This window comes from Crassostrea angulata, chromosome 7 (genome assembly GCF_025612915.1).
Source record: "Crassostrea angulata isolate pt1a10 chromosome 7, ASM2561291v2, whole genome shotgun sequence".
NCBI classification, from domain to species: domain Eukaryota; kingdom Metazoa; phylum Mollusca; class Bivalvia; order Ostreida; family Ostreidae; genus Magallana; species Magallana angulata.
Window position 1 is genome coordinate 51,849,631 of NC_069117.1, and position 17,201 is coordinate 51,866,831.

The 17,201-nt window shown below is 35.1% G+C and overlaps 3 protein-coding genes across 3 annotated transcripts; all 3 read left to right on the plus strand.

The window, feature by feature from the left end:
• Nucleotides 1-1,961: 1,961 nt before the first annotated feature.
• Nucleotides 1,962-4,095, plus strand: LOC128157439 (G-protein coupled receptor dmsr-1-like). The gene has a single exon (XM_052819990.1). It carries the CDS (start codon nucleotides 1,967-1,969, stop codon nucleotides 3,161-3,163), a length of 1,197 nt encoding a protein of 398 aa, XP_052675950.1. The 5' UTR covers nucleotides 1,962-1,966; the 3' UTR covers nucleotides 3,164-4,095.
• Nucleotides 4,096-5,574: 1,479 nt separating this feature from the next.
• Nucleotides 5,575-7,283, plus strand: LOC128157440 (G-protein coupled receptor dmsr-1-like). The gene has a single exon (XM_052819991.1). The coding sequence runs from the start codon at nucleotides 5,600-5,602 to the stop codon at nucleotides 6,776-6,778; it is 1,179 nt and encodes a 392-aa protein (XP_052675951.1). The 5' UTR covers nucleotides 5,575-5,599; the 3' UTR covers nucleotides 6,779-7,283.
• A 2,212-nt stretch (nucleotides 7,284-9,495) lies between these two features.
• Nucleotides 9,496-12,751, plus strand: LOC128157443 (G-protein coupled receptor dmsr-1-like). The gene has a single exon (XM_052819995.1). It carries the CDS (start codon nucleotides 11,281-11,283, stop codon nucleotides 12,427-12,429), a length of 1,149 nt encoding a protein of 382 aa, XP_052675955.1. The 5' UTR covers nucleotides 9,496-11,280; the 3' UTR covers nucleotides 12,430-12,751.
• The last annotated feature ends 4,450 nt before the right edge of the window (nucleotides 12,752-17,201 follow it).

Sequence of the window (17,201 nt, forward strand, 5' to 3'; positions counted from 1 at the left end):
CTCGAAATAACATAAACGCCTTATTTCAAATAGTGACAGTGCGAAGCGCCGAGAATTTCAGTACTTAACGAATCTTTACGTTTGATTCGACCCAAAAGAAGCATAACTAAATACTAGTATGTGAAAATGTCTACAATAAAATTACAAGTTATATTCATATAATATTTATGGTTGTTCCTAATTAAAGAAATTATTAAAGAAGGTATTATACATTTTTATATCACGTAGAAAATAAGAATCGGTTTTAAGCCATGAATTTTAAATTGATTCTAAAATTTGATCACGAGTGTTATGAATCTATGAATCGAAATGAAACAGAATTTTTTATTCGCCTGTCTGAAATTTGTCTGAAGTTACCTCTAATGAACCGGATAATGATATATATTGGCTAGTAAGACTCGAATTTAACAACGAATGAAATCGATATGTGAATAGTCAAGCAGCTTTCCATTTTTGCCTATTTATGTCCGAAGTTGCTGTCGTTAAAACTTTTGGAGTTTCTTAAATTCTGTAAGGTTTACGGTAAATGGTCTTCATATTTTGCCGATGCTAGGAAACAACGCCAGTGTTGTATACAACATACCAATCCATTAATCAAACTCGGTGTTTGGTCCTATCGTCTGATGCAAACGCTTAATGCAAATACGGGTTTGATGGGGAATCCCCACTTCAGGATCATAACCTATCAAGCAAGTTGAGGTTATTGTATGGAAATGTAAGCGGTTTTTTTTTTAAGTTTTAGTGCCGGATGTTGTAGCTGCAGGACTGTAGCTCCCGGTCTGAAAAAATTCGGATGGACGACCTGGGAGCTACAGTGCCTCCCATAGTAAAAAACTGCAATTTACGGCGCACAAAAAATTGCGCTAGTTTTGGACTTATTAACCTTATTTTCACACAAATTCTGTAAAAATAATTAGTACCATTAAATTCTTCAGCAAATTTACTACTGATATCATCACTTTACTTGCCTCAGATTTTTTCTTAAACATGATAACCAACCTCGGAAAAAGAAGTATGTTAATTTACGTCGAGATCGAGAGTCGCCATTTTTAAATGTAAACAAACTTGCACCACTTTAGTTTACAGGGCTGTTGATGGTGTTTAAAAGACTATCAGAAGCAAGTGAAGTGACGACATCTGTAGTAAAATGTCCGAGGAATTTTTTGGGATCGAAGATTTGTACAGAATGTGTTCGTAAATGAGATTAATCAGTCCAAAACTAGCGCATTTTTTTGTGCGCCGTAAATTGCAGTTTTTTACTATGGGAGGCACTGTAGCTCCCAGGTCGTCCATCCGAATTTTTTCAGACCGGGAGCTACAGTCCTGCAGCTACGGATGTTGTAGACAAGTTTAGATTGTCGGGATTGCATTTCTGATACTGTATATTATAAATATATATAGTAAACAGAATAGGGAAGTGAGTTTCTTGTTATAAAATATGTACTGAGTATATGAGTTAGTCTTCCGGATTTTATTACCAAGTTCTTCTAGGGGACACTTACACATCTATTTAATGATTAGGTATATATAGGGTGGCAGTTGATTAAGTACACATTGCAAAAAACATTTACAGCTTCATTATATATACATACACGATACCTTAGATCCGCCCAATATTCACTCTAACGTCGATGTATAGCCTCTCTTTAGTAGGCCTAATGTTCAGTGATTTAACCTACCGTGTATGGTATTGACGTAATAATTCTTATAATGTATATAATTATAATAAGTAATATACTTGTATGCATCACATAGATACCATATATATGGTCCGAATGAATCAATGGAATAGTAAACAATTTATGCGCGTTCAATGCCTCCTGATCTCAAAGATATCTGGATTGTGTGTGAGTTTATTTGCTATTTTTAAAACAAACCCAAAATACAACAATACATGTCATCTAGGCGGATGCGATGATCCCGCATGTCATCCGTGTTAATTCTCTTCTAAATAAAAACAACAACAATGTTGGACAATGCAACAGACATAGCCAACGGCAGCGTAACAGAGCAGCCTTTAGATTACTCGGACCTGGAGGTTACGGGATACCGATTGGTCCACGGTTACATCAGCGGCACGATCTGTTTTCTAGGGGTTCTCTTTAACGTTTGCAATGTGGCCGTGTGGTCACGAAAAGCTCTGAGGACCTCCACCAGCCTCCTTCTGACAACGCTATCCGTGGCCGATGGTTGCTCCGTCTTTATGTACCTGCTCTACGTCACTTATTACTTCACCGCCACCGGGCCCAGCGAGTTAATCTACCACACCAAGGCTGGCATGTACTTGGTCGTCATCTGCTTCCACCAGTTTATCACCTTTCATACATTTTCAAACTGGATAACCATATCACTGGCAATCTTTCGTTACCTGAAAGTTTGCCACCCAAACATAGGTAAGAAGACCTGTACCAGAAAAAGAGCGCTCCTTACCATTGGTATAGTGTTTGTCGCAACAACATTGGCCTCCTCCCCTTTCTACTTGTACTATGAAGTTTATGATCTAGCTGAAGATGGTGTTGGTTTTTCTGGCTACTGGATTCGAAAGACATCTTTCGCTGTCGCCCACGTCGACTATCAGACCACCCTAGCGTGGCTCTACGGTGTAATTTTTAAGGTTGGACCATGCCTCGCTATGATGATTCTCTGTTCTTTGATTGCACGCAATCTGTACAACGCAGACAAGAGGAGGGGAAACATGGCCGCTGGTATAGACTCCAATGGAAACAGAATATCGTCAGGTTACAGAAGAACAACAAAGATGCTGATCATTATAGGGGTTATATACGTGGCAGCAGAACTCCCAATCGGTATAGTATCGTTGGTATCAGGCCTTCAATACTCAGAGAGCCATTTCTTCTACTTTCTACTGTACTCCTATGTTGGCGATCTCCTGGACACCCTCACCGTCATTAACGGCAGCGTTAATCTGATCGTCTACGTCACAATGAGCAGACAGTACAGGCTGGAGTTTAAGAGAACAGTCTTGGGAAGATTTGTCAAGAAATACGCTGTAACGGAAACTGTGGAGACCGGCTATACCAATGACACCAACAACCAAGAGTTATCCCAGCCGTCCCTTGACGTACTGTCACGTGATTTAAAAGACAAGACACGTACAACAGAAACTGACGGAGGCGTAAGTGTTACGTCAGCTCTGGTGTAAATTCTGAAAAAAAGTTACTATTTGTTGTACAAATAGAAAAGTACTTGCGTATATTTTGTTATATTAATCCGAATGGACTGTACCTATCATATTTAAACTGCTTGATCCGATTGTAAAGCATTTTTAACAAAAGCTGTAAAACGATGCATTTCATATATTTATTTAAAAAAAAACAATAAAAGGAGCAAATTTTTCGATCAATTTAGCAATAAAAATTTCACATAATGTTTAAAAAAAAACCAAGTCATCGCCCTTTACCATTACAAGTAGTTTGCTTACTTTAAGTTCGAGCGGGAAGTACCTAAAATTTACAGAGAAATAAAATGCATGCAGCATTTGAATCTTTTAATGCAAAAGTACCTACTTTAGTTTTTAACTTCTGATAAATTCTACTATTAGAAAATAACCATCGAGAAATAAATGTACATAACCATCTGTAAAGTTCGAAATTCCAAATAGCTAGAATTTCCAGTGAAGGCTAAGCAGTAATAACAAGAGAATTTGTATTTCTCAAAAATATTCATTCCCGGTGTAATACATCCGGAAAGCATTAAACAGCACATAACACACTTACAACATTAACCCAAAACGTAAGAAACTTCTCATTAGAAGATAAGGAATATTATATCTGTGTATAAACAAACGATGTTTGTTATTATTTATTATGATAAAATCAAAAATATTTAATCATCTAAATCCTCTTTATGCTACAAATATCGATTTTACTATATTTGATTCGAATATATGAAAACAAAGATAGACAATAAAAGAAACCCCCCAAAATCACGACGTTATTGCTTTCGACAAGTCGAAAAATTATTAAAAATCGACGTATGTTGTATCATCATTTGTTGCTCGGTATGATAAAACTTTTATTGCATGAATGTTCGGGAATTTCCCTCACCATCATGCAATAAATTTACAATGTCTGCTGGTTTCTTTTCAATATTTCATGAATGTACTAGCCTTGTGTAAAAGTGTTTTGAAAATTCGCTTGCTAGAATCACTTAAATGCGCTAATATGGTACAATATATGTAGAGCGCAATCCATACTGAGCATCAAACTGACTAAGTACTTAAACTTGCACATATTATTTTTTTTTATGTCCCACGCATATATCCTGTTAGTTTCATTATATTTACATCCAATAAGTATTTTCTCTTCTTTCTCTTAGGAAAATCGATTGTGATTCATATAGAAACTAATAAGACTGAAATCTACGCGTTCAGCTAAAACAAGCTGCCTGCGAATGAATATACTTATTCCTTAAAAATATTTGATTCAAATACCTAAATCATAATGTTTGCATCGTTCATTGATCTTTTAACATTAATTTTGCGTGGATTGTTTGGTGTTCGATTAGTCAAAACTTGAGCTACAATGATGTTACGAACTCCATATACTAGTACATGTACTACAAGGCTAGGGTTGACTTTAGACTATGATGTAGTGGTAGTCGAATTTCACATAAATGGAAGAATCGGCTGTTCCATCTATGAAGCGTGTTGATCGTCAATAATGACCACCTCTAGAGAGAGAGAAAGATGTAAATATAATACAAGTGCAATGCTTTCCTTAATGTTTTATACGGGCTATGGTGGTAATTTTTGAAATTGTCTAAATTTGATGTAAAGAGGCTCTGTAGTATACTATCGGGGCGCTACACCACAATCGAAGGACATTTGGTTCTTATAATTTACTTCTCCATTGCACATTCAAAGCGTATGTTTCTGTAACACAACTAAAATTTACTTTCATTCAATAATTTAATCATCTTTCCTATAGGTGAAAATGTAAAACTATCTAGGAGACTTGGTTAGAATGTTAATTCATTTCATTTTTCCCAAAATAGAAATGCATGTATAGCAAAACGAAAACAAATACAGACCAAAAAATCCACCGACCAAGCAGATGTTTAAAGATTCAACTTCAAAGTGTTTACGGTATATTCTAAAAATTCTTATTATATGTTTTCTTCGGCAGGCCCTGTGTACAAATTGGACTACTGTTCTATTTCTTCAGGAAGAACGTCAGCCAAAGCTATTTGTTCTGATCTTGTCTAACAGTTCATTAATTTTGTTTCGTATTATAGAATCTCTTTTGTCCGACTTTACCTTTCATGTTCAAAATTAACGAATAAAAAGCATAAATCTGACAAAGAAGACGATATGTTTCCATCCATAATTCCTTTGTTAGTGAGGCTCCGAGAAAACAATCATTTTTTAAAGGACGGAAAATCGATGCCCTCCAAGAGTCCCCGGGTTTATTATACCGGCAATCATTAAGCCGTTAAACTGATGACTCCTCGCCAGAAGTCCCCGATCACTCTCCGGGTTTATGACGTATTGGCGTGGAAAATTATTTATATAAGTACCCTCATGAACAGTATTTACGCATTGGATAAATATCTACACCTGAACAGGTAGAGGATAGACATGTACAACAATAGCAGCGATGCAGGTGAACTATCGCAGGACGTGATACTGTACCGCCTGGTCCATGGCTATATCGCAGGGGGACTGTGCCTCCTCGGGGTAGTTCTCAATATAATAAACGCCATTGTCTGGTGCAAGCAGGAGATTAAGACGTGTACCAATTTCCTCCTCACATTTCTTGCATTTGCAGATGGACTGTCGTTATTTTTCTATTTTATGTACGTGACGTATTTCTTTGTTGTTACTAGTCCCAGCAAACTCACCTATCACTCCAAGTCTGGGATGTATCTGGTTGTGATATGTTTCCATGAATTTATTGCCTTCCATACTTTTTCCAATTGGCTCATCATTTCACTCGCCATATTTCGTTACTTAGGAGTATGCCATAATAAAATTTCCAAGCAATACTGTACAAGGTGGCGAGCGAAGGTAACGGTGATATCTGTTTTCGCGGCGACCTCCCTGGCCACGGTGCCGTTCTACCTTTATTATGAGGTATACCATTCCACGGACCAAGAAAGTGTTAAAGGGTATTGGATTCGGAAGACAGTGTTCGTAAAGACAAATATAGTCTACCAAACAGTTCTACTGTGGCTCTACGGAGTGATTTTCAAAGTTCTGCCTAGTTTAGCAATGATTGTACTTTGTTTGATAATGATCCATAAAATTAGACAAGCTAAACAACGAAACAACACGTTAAACCGAGAATCTCATCCGTCCGCCATTGCATCACAACGTTACAGACGGTCCACTCTGATGCTCATCATCATAGTAACCGTCTACTTCCTGACAGAGTTGCCAGTCGGGATTGTGGCCTTTTTGTCGGGCTTGGAGGGTGGGGAGAGCCATTTTTTTTATTTCCTTCTGTATTCACACGTTGGGGACATTATAGACTTAACTGCCCTCTTCAACAGCTGCGTTAACTTTTTTGTTTACATCGCTATGTGTAGTAAATTCAGGAGTACCTTTCTGCAACTCGTGAAGATATGCATTGGATCGTTACTTTGTGGGGATAGACGTTTCCTCATTCATCAAGGAATCCAGTCATCGAATCCCAAGCCCCTGTCCTATAAACGTCATCGTGACACGCACAACCAACAGAAGAAGTTGGCAACCAAATCCATCATCTTCCAAAACTGTTCTCTCTCCGTGCCTTCGTGTTCTTCTGTTTTACAATGACGGTGGCGCCCAGAATACAGCTTTGACTTGCCTTGAACATTTTAATTTGAGTTTGTTGTTAATTGTCATTGTTCTTACATCTACATTGACTTATTACCCACATTGCACGGAAGCAACTACAGTGACTTTCATTGGCAATGTTCGTTCATTTGTATAAAACGATCTACTTTTTCTCCGACACTGTCTGTAGTATCTAATCAGCACGTTCTAGACTTCTATGGATTTCATTTTATACAATGTAGAGCAATGCGTATATGCGCATCAGTCCTTTTATCAAAATATTTTTAATTAACCCGCTAAAAGCAGGTAGATATTACTGGAACTTCTATCAAAGATGTGCGACAACAAAGATATTTTGGTTACCCCAATTCTTTGACGAAGATTGCCAAGTAATTGATTTCTGAATAAAAAGAGCCAATTCTAATTCTGGTCTTGACTGAAAAAAAAACTTTTCTAAAATAAAAAGCGCGATTAAGAACTGACTAATAAAGAATTACCCCAGATATTGGACGTGTTTATTCAGCCCAATATGAAGTATTTCCCGGCATCAGTCGCCGGCTCTTGATAGCGACGAATGAGTACAGAGCAGCAAGACCCCGGGTGATTAGTGATAGCAATATCCTCAAGGTCAAGTAATACCAAAGATAATCTGGCGCGACCTTGAACCAAACCAAAAGGCGTTCATTTAGCCAATGTCCATTACCAGTAAAGATCAATATTTTATAATTAATAAAAAGTAGATAACACATGGCGGTATAAGGGCGGCAAGAATACAATTAAGGTCCAAGGTCGACTGGTGGTTAGTATTACACAGTACATGTACTTCACGCTATACGACTTAGTAACATCAACTTTGTCTGCAGGAAGCCGGAAAGAAGCTCGTTCGTTTTGTGTGAGAATAACTTCTTGTTATCCTTGATGTGGCTAATCTTCATTGTAATACAATCTATGGCGGGTAATTCAATGCAAACTCGCTGACTTTAATTGTGCAATGTATTAAGTTCTCAATTACGTACAAGTACATGCAAGTGTTTATAGACTTTCAAACTGATTATAAATTATACACTGATAGGTACAAAGCGACAGTTTTAAGCGTTGTGGAAATTGATCTTTCCGTTGAATTCTGAAAAAAAAGATTGTTTGTTTGGGATATCACGTGTAACAGGCGCTGCCGTCTTTACTTTCTGATCTTATTATGTTCCACATAGATTTTCCATTATACATGAGTAACTTGTATGCAAACCAATATGATATACTAATTGTAACAAACGAGCATAAGAAGTATTGAGTACATGGTGGCATATTTCTGCCCCTACATGCAAGATAAATAATGTCAACATGCAAGAAAAGTATGTCTACATGCAAGATAATTATATCTTCATGCAAGTTACAAATCTTCAAATAGAACCCGATTTTATATGGGTAAAATCAATTACTTACACCCGTATCTGGTATCATAAATGCAAGATGCAACATGATTATAACAACAAGCGACTTATCTATGTTAACATGCAAGATAATTATATCAACATGCGAGATAATTATGTCAACATGCGGGATAATTATGCTGACATGCGACTTATTTATGCCAACCTGCTATTTGATTAAGTTAGCATGCGAGATAATTATGTTTACATGCAAGTTATTCATAACAACATGAGAGATAACTTAATTGCATATTGACATAAACAAGTCGAATATCGACAAAAATAAGTCGCATGTAGACATGATTAAGTCGCATGTCACCATAAATATCGTGCATGTTAACATAATTAACTGGCATGATGACATAAATAAGTGATATGGCGACATAAATATGTTGTTATCTGCATAGTTACCTCGCATGTCAACCTAAATAAGTAGAATGTTGTCATAATTATGTTGCATTTAGCATCTATGATGTCACAGTACGGCATAAGTAAGTCATTTACTTACGGTATATAATCAAAGTACTGAAGTACTGACGGGAGTTGATTTTATCGATTATCATTTATTCTAAAATCAGCGATATGTGATTTTGCATGGCAAGTAGAATCAGTAATCGAAATATTTCTGAGAAATTGTATGGATCCAGGCAAGATTGAACTCTAGTCTTGTTCAACCAAACGCTCGACTGTATCTGTTTATCTCCGACAAGCAAGAGAGACTCTCTGTTTTGTCGGATATTAACGGAGACAGCCGAGCGTCTGGTTGAACGAGACTAGTACACCGAAGTCTAGCGTATGAATACTTACGACCTCAAAAAATATCTTAACTGTTTGTACCATTTAAAATCTTACTATTTTCATGGTATTAATAAATAGGTTTTCTTGAAAAACAATGCTTCAGAATACATTGCATCTGAATTTATCGATTATTTTCAGGAACTAAGTGTTGTCAGCGGTATTAATTTGTGCTTAGGTCCAAACACTGTTTCACTTTCGGTTTGCCCGAGTAAGTGCATAGGAGAGTTGATTAAAATCAACTCCCAAAAATCAGATAATCTAAACAAAATTGTAACTTGCATGTCAACATAAATAAGTCGCTTGTTGTCTTAATTATGTTGCATGTTGACATAATTTTCTTGCATGTTGATATAACAGAGACACTTATTGCCTCTGCTGGGGTATGAACCCGGGTCCTTTGGCACATCAGTCCGGCACACTACTGATCGAGCTAAAGGGTTAACCCACTAGCCAGAGCTAGTAGGAATGCCATATACTTGACTCTACCACATTGACATAATTTATTTTGCATGATAAATGTTACATTCAGAAGTCATATTTACAATCCTTGTATATAACTGAAAAAAAAATGATATTATTAGAACTCATATAGTTTCACTAAATACTTGTGTACTGTAAACCAACCTTTTTTTCCGCGACAACCTTATATCGCAATTTTTCAGAACTTAAACTGGTTCGCGACGACTATTTTGTGATCAAGCTTTATTCACACTTGTATTTACCGCCATACAGTAAAGGCTAGTTCACGGCGAGAAATATTCGCGACAACGTGGCTCTCGCGAAACTCGCGAATATATCTGGCACGTGAATAAAAGTTGGTTTACAGTATTTCGAATACAAATATTAACAAAAGGGGAGGAAGTACTCGTCCGTTTTAACATGCGCATAGGTTTGACTTATCTTTAAAAAGTCCATGAATAAATACAGGTTTCATATCATGTTTTAAAAAGAGAAATAATGGTGGTTAAGTATCAACTTTTCCGAATATAAACAAACTTCATAGATGATAAGAAACAGAATTATTTATTTTAGACAAACAATATCTTTTTATCAATGATGGAAAAAGGATATTTTTGTCCAGCCTGAATGTAAACAATCAATATTTCCGTTTTAAACAATTGATAGTCTATAAACAGATAACAAATTAGCCACTGTGTTATTTATGATACTGGAACTTTTTGAAGATAATTGGGTCATCAAATCACTCAGTACATTGGGCAGTGAACCAAGATTCAATTTATCCCTTTATTCTGAACACGATACTCTTTAATATAGGGAAGTTTTTTAATGTGCACTGACCAGTCACAATTTTTTTGCTACAAATAGTCATCATTTTTAAGAGAGAGAGAGAGAGAGAGAGAGAGAGAGAGAGAGAGAGAGAGAGAGAGAGAGAGAGAGAGAGAGAGAGAGAGAGAGAGAGAGGTGTTGAAACTTTCGGGTAAATGATTAAACTTAAGATATGATCCGTAAGTTTAGGGAGAAAATGAAAAAGAGTATCTGAGGGAAAGTTTTACTTAACACACGCTGATCATTTTGGTTCATTACATTTAATCTGGGGATTAGCATTTTAATTCTAATTTGGATAATTCTGTTTCGATCTGTTTTATTAAAATATTCATTAAATATCATACCTTGTAATTATTCGAAAAAAAAACTTCATGATTAAAAAAAAAAAACAATTCAATAAACATAGTATTTACTAATTAGAATTTTTTTTCCCCATAATAACATGGATATGTATATTGTATTTCGGGTCTTTTGATTCAGAAAATATATATTCTTTTTAGTCAATATTTATTTGCTGACCAAAATTCGTTAAGATTTACATTGGTGAGAAATTAAATTGAACAGAATTTATTAGACTTAGTTTAGGGTGGCATTTCTACCAACATTTTTAAATTTATTTATTATATTACTTTCAAAAATTGATACATATAGATCAACCTTTCTTTAGCCAATTGGAAATTTCATTCCTTACTAAGAGGTTTGACGTATCGTTTCCTAATCTCCCCACAGAATATTATATAGGGATGAGTACTCTTGTTATGAATTGATGAATTAATCTAGGTGTCAGTGCGTAGTTCAAAATATTCATTAAGAATGGCCAAGTAAACAACAGCAAAAAGAATACGTCATGTGACACTAGGATCGACTTCCGCCTCATCCAGACGACAATAGGGGTGAGGACTATATAAGTGTTCCTCGTCTTACCCTCTCATAACACCGTAGCTTTTAGACACAATTTGATCTTATCGTCATCTAACTAACAAATCGAGCATGGATAACAGCTCTTTCTCCGGACAAATCCTGCCGGCCCCCGTCCAGGGGTACCGCTTAATCCACGGGTACGTTAGTGGAACCATCTGCTTTGTTGGGATTATTCTGAACATCCTGAACGGCTTCGTCTGGTCGAGGAAAAACATGAGGACATCTACCAACGTACTGCTGACTGTTCTCGCCTTTACAGATGCAATGTCGCTTTTTCTTTACCTTGTGTACGTGACTTATTTCTTCACGGCAACCGGGCCGAGTGAACTGTTATACCATTCTAAAGGATGGATGTATATTGTTGTAATATGTTTTCATGAGTTTATAGCGTTTCACACTGTTTCGAACTGGCTTACCATATCTTTGGCCATATTCCGGTATCTGAAGGTCTGTCATCCAAACGTTGCGAAGAGATATTGCAACCTTGCTAGAGCCAAACTGACTATCGGCATCGTCTTCGTAGTAACAACACTAGCCACCGTGCCCTTTTATCTGTACTATGAAGTTTACGATTCCTCGGAGGACAATTCTAACTTAACCGGTTACTGGATTCGAAAAACACAATTTGCCAAAACACATGTGGACTATCAGGTGACACTCCTGTGGTTGTACGGGGTGATTTTTAAAGTCGTTCCGAGTACGGCCATGATCGTACTGAGTGCCCTCCTTATTAGAAAGCTCCGACACGCAATGAAACGGAAAGACCATCTCAAAGCCAGTCCGAGCAAACATCACGCCAACATCACCACCGGATATGGCCGGACAAGCATCATGCTTGTCGTCATCGTTTTGATTTATATTTTGATGGAGTTACCAGTGGGCATAATGGCCTTTTTGTCCGGAATTGAGGGAGGGGAGAGTCACTTCTTCTACTTCCTGTTATACTCTTACGTCGGAGACATTATTGACATGACTGTCCTCCTTAACGCTACCCTAAATTTCTTCGTTTATTTCTGTATCAGTAAACAGTACCGCGCCGTGCTGAAGGCTCTCATTCGGAACAAGTTCTCCAAAATATACGAGATCAGCGTCAGTCACGGTGAGCACACGGGATCTCACGAGAACACGGACAATATGGAACTCTCCACTTCCGCTGCAGAGAATACTCATAGAAAACTTCGAATCTGGAATTCCATCAAGCAAAGCTTTAGGAGATGATGCTGAGATTTGGACACAATTTGTCAATACTGATGAAATGACTCGATATTAGCCATGTTGGTTTGTTATTGTGGCTATGCTACAGTGTATCTATACCGGTGTATACAGTTTTATAGTACAATTTATTCAAAATGAAGTTTTGAAGAAAACGGCCGATGTGTTCATTTGTTACAACCATTACCTGTAGGATTTAATGTTAACAAATTTTATAAATTATATTGATGATTACTGTTGAATTTAATGTTAACAAATTTGATATACATGTTTATTTATATAAAATTAAATGATCACATACAAGCAATAAAATCCTTTTTCACTTTGACTCGTTGTATACTGTTATGATAGCTGAGTCTTATGACGTATTTTTAGTTTGATGACATCACACAATAAATGTAAACAGCTTATCGTTTAGCGATCATCTAGTAATTAGTAATCGGCTGACCAGAGAAATTTGGTCGATAAACAATTCCATGCGTACATGTATGTACTTGTCAACTGCTCATTCTATAATTCAACAAAGTGCGATCTGGATCGTTTACAATGATGGAAGACGTAAATGCTGTTTCGATATAATCAATTAAAAGCGCTGAAAATTTCAATTATATGATATCACGTGATCTAGGGTGTGAGCGCCCTTTCCTTCTCGGAAATAAGAGATAAAACGTGAGCTGTGTTTGTTCTTCTAAAGTGTTTATTTGGATTGGCCATAAACGTGGAAATTGAATAAACTAATTGTTATAATAAAGGATATTGATCTTATAAATTAAATACAGAGCGAGTAACGCTAAAGTGCGCATTAGATTCTAGGATTTTGAAATTACGACGTTTAGCACTGTCTCTTTACATGTAATATTGCGCCGATGAATGTTGTAGTTTCATGACAAAACACTAGTCGTGGCAAAAGTGTAGCCATATGTTTCTTTGCCTCAAGCAACCTGGTTATATTTTTTAAACTTGATAGATTTCAAGTGATGTTTCCTTGTCTCTTAATCCTAATATTTGTCAAATCTTAGTGTACATTTAGGTGATTTTTAGATTTTTTTAAAGTGGATATTGCGTTATGAACTACAATGCCCTCGCTAGTTTAATCCATTATGCAAGGAAGCGCATAATGGTAAATAAATAGGCCAAAAAGCTTGTGTGAATCATTTAAACAATAAAATGCTTTCTTTGGTGATTCATTCGGGATATGAAGGTAGCGACATTGCAGGAAAAATACATAACCCGCGTTAGTGGGTTATGAAAATTTTTCCTGCAATGATCGCTACCTTCATGACCCGCATGAATCATCAAAGAAAGCATTTTATTGTTTAAATTAACATCTTTCTTTAACTAATTAATAAACTGATTATGAAAAGTAAGTAAAATTCACTAATTTACTCCTAATGTACAAAAGTACGTTAGCTAAAAGAAACAGCCAAATCGTCTCCTGTGAGACTTTGAGTCTGTCATCGTCATGATTATTTCGTGCAGTCCGGGATTTTACTAAGGTCGCTGTAGGTTCAGACCAATCGATAAACAGGGCGTGTCAATTTCAGTCCTGTCACTTTCATCCGCTGTAGATTTCGACCAATCGATAAATAGGGCGTGTAGATTTCAGTCTGGCTGTGCCTATAGAGCTATGAATTAACTATAAGTTTCCGTAAGAAATAGACGAAATCATGCTTGGTAGATGTAGATATAATGCTATACCGGTATTTACTTTAAAAAGAGCTATTTGCAGTAAAACATGGTAAAGCGAAATACCAGAAATGAAGTTTAGTTCGTTAAAATCGAAATTTATTATATCCAATTTTTTTTTTGAAAATTCATTTTAAACATTATAGACTTGAAACTGACTTTACTGTAACCGTGAATTTGTTATGAACGTGTTCGCCATAACTGTATTTTACTGTACGTCTTTAGTTAATTCATGTATGCTTACATTTTGATTGATTTGTTTATTTATAATTTAAACTAAGAAGGGTTTGTATTGAGATACCTGGTTGTTCTTATTCAATCTAAAAGAGCAAAGCTACGGTATGTAAACATTAAATCAATTTCATGCATATTTGCATCCTTGTGTAAAAAGATTTCCGTATATGAATAAATTTCAAAATGACACATTTCTAAAGACTGATGAAGTGCAATTTAAAAAGTCTTATTTGTTTACCTTGTGACTTTTCAACCACAAAACACATTACTTTTGAAAAATTACAATCATTTATATATTTTTGCCATTCTGTGCCTCTTTGTGTACTCTTTCTTTACTCTTTTTAGATAAGCATGCTCGCGATACAGCTAGATATTGTTTTAAGGTCATTACTCATTTTCTCGATTTAACTAGACTAGTGTTCGGGACAAACAAAGACTATTTTATATGAATCGGCCATCATGTTTGATGTTTGTTTAAGTCTTGCCAAGTTAAGTACAACAACAAAAACAATCGAACAAAAATTAGGGTAATGATCTTCAATGCATAAAAATATATTATTAATTTCAATTGACGTTTTATTACTGACATTGCATTGTCCATTGTGACATTAATTATTTTCTAAATAAAGTCCCAAATATGACTTCTTCAGTCTACATATTACAAATCACGTCGTGTTACTTTTAATTATTATGCAAATTAATGATGTAATAGACTGTACACTGAAATATGTAATAGACTGTACACTTAAATGATGTAATAGACTGTACACTGAAATATGTAATAGACTGTACACTTAAATGATGTAATAGACTGTACACTGAAATATCTAAAAGACTGTACACTTTAATGATGTAATAGACTGTACACTGAAATATGTAATAGGCTGTACACTTAAATGGTGTAATAGACTGTACACCTATATGATGTAATAGACTGTACACCTAAATGATGTAATAGATTGTACAACTAAATGATGTAAAAGAATGTACACTTAATGATGTAATACACTGTACATCTAAATGATGTAATAGACTGTACACCTAAATGATGTAATAGACTGTATATCTAAATGATGTAATAGACTGTACATCTAAATGATGTAATAGACTGTACACCTAAATGATGTAATAGACTGTACACCTAACTGATGCATAAACTGTACACCTAAATGATGTAATAGACTGCACATCTAAATGATGTAATAGACTGTTCACTGAAATGATGTAATAGACTGTACATCTAAATGATGTAATAGACTGTACACCTAAATGATGTAATAGACTGTACATCTAAATGATGTAATAGACTGTACACCGAAATGATGTAATATACTGTACACTTAAATGATGTAATAGGCTGTACACCGAAATGATGTAATGGACTGTACACCTAAATGATGTAATAGAATGTACACTTAATGATGTAATATACTGTACACCTAAATGATGTAATAGTATGTACACTAAAATGATGTAATAGACTGTACACCTAAACGATGAAATATATCGTACACTTAAATGATGTAATAGACTGTACACCTAAATGATGTAATAGACTGTACACCTAAATGATGTAATAGACTGTACACCTAAATGATGTATGACTGTACATCTAAATGATGTAATAGACTGTACACCTAGATGATGTATAAACTGTACACCTAAATGATGTAATAGACTGTACATCTAAATGATGTAATAGACTGTACACCTAAATGATGTAATAGACTGTACACCTAAATGATGTAATAGACTGTACACCTAGATGATGTATAAACTGTACACCTAAATGATGTAATAGACTGTACATCTAAATGATGTAATAGACTGTATACCTAAATGATGTAATATACTGTACACTGTAATATTTATAGACTGTACACTTAAATGATGTAATAGACTGTACACTGAAATGATGTAATAGACTGTACACCTAAATGATGTAATAGACTGTACACGTAAATGATGTAATAGAATGTAAACCTAAATGATGTAATAGAATGTACACCTAAATGATGTAATATACTGTACACTAAAATGATGTAATAGACTGTACACCTAAATGATGTAATAGACTGTACACCTAAATGATGTAATAGACTGTATATCTAAATGATGTAATAGACCGTACACTTAAATGATGTAATAGACTGTACACTTACTGATGTAATAGACTGTACACTGAACTATGGACATAAACCAATTGACAGTTAACATGATGTAATTTGTGACTTAAGAATTGATGTGATTGAAAATGTAACACAATTGTTATAATTTTGTTATGAGACACATGTCTTTTTTGTTTTCTTATATATATTTGTATGATTTAGATATGCATATAAACTACATGTACGAAATTTAATAAAACGATTAAAAATGAAAACATTACTTATAATGAATAATACTTGAGCATGTAAATTTTGGCGATTTCTATGTACCATAATCTCTATTTTTAAAATGTCAGCTCTATTTATTGTCAGTTATGTGTGTTTACACGTACAATTATATGTATATTTGTTTAATGTTTTAACAATGATAATTGTCAAATATCTGCAACATTAGCTTTATATATTTCGCAAAAACTTATATCATACTGTAACTCAAATTATAAATGAAATTATACCAACACACAATTCTGTAGATATTTCGGTGAAAACGGCGAAAATAAAACCGTTTGATACATAAAAGTGAACTAACTTAACACTTTCCCCATAAAGTATTCGAGCCAATCTCGCATCAGCTTGTAAACTTCCTAGTTCGCTGAATTTGAAGAAAAAATGATCAAATTGTTACTGTAAGTCATTGTGGCATATAACTTTTTAAATTTAAATAAGGTCAATATGTATATACGTGTAGGT

Bases quoted from the DNA above. Each gene is read 5' to 3' on its own strand.
- LOC128157443 (XM_052819995.1), top strand. From the start codon at position 11,281: ATGGATAACAGCTCTTTCTCCGGACAAATCCTGCCGGCCCCCGTCCAG.
- LOC128157440 (XM_052819991.1), top strand. From the start codon at position 5,600: ATGTACAACAATAGCAGCGATGCAGGTGAACTATCGCAGGACGTGATA.
- LOC128157439 (XM_052819990.1), top strand. From the start codon at position 1,967: ATGTTGGACAATGCAACAGACATAGCCAACGGCAGCGTAACAGAGCAG.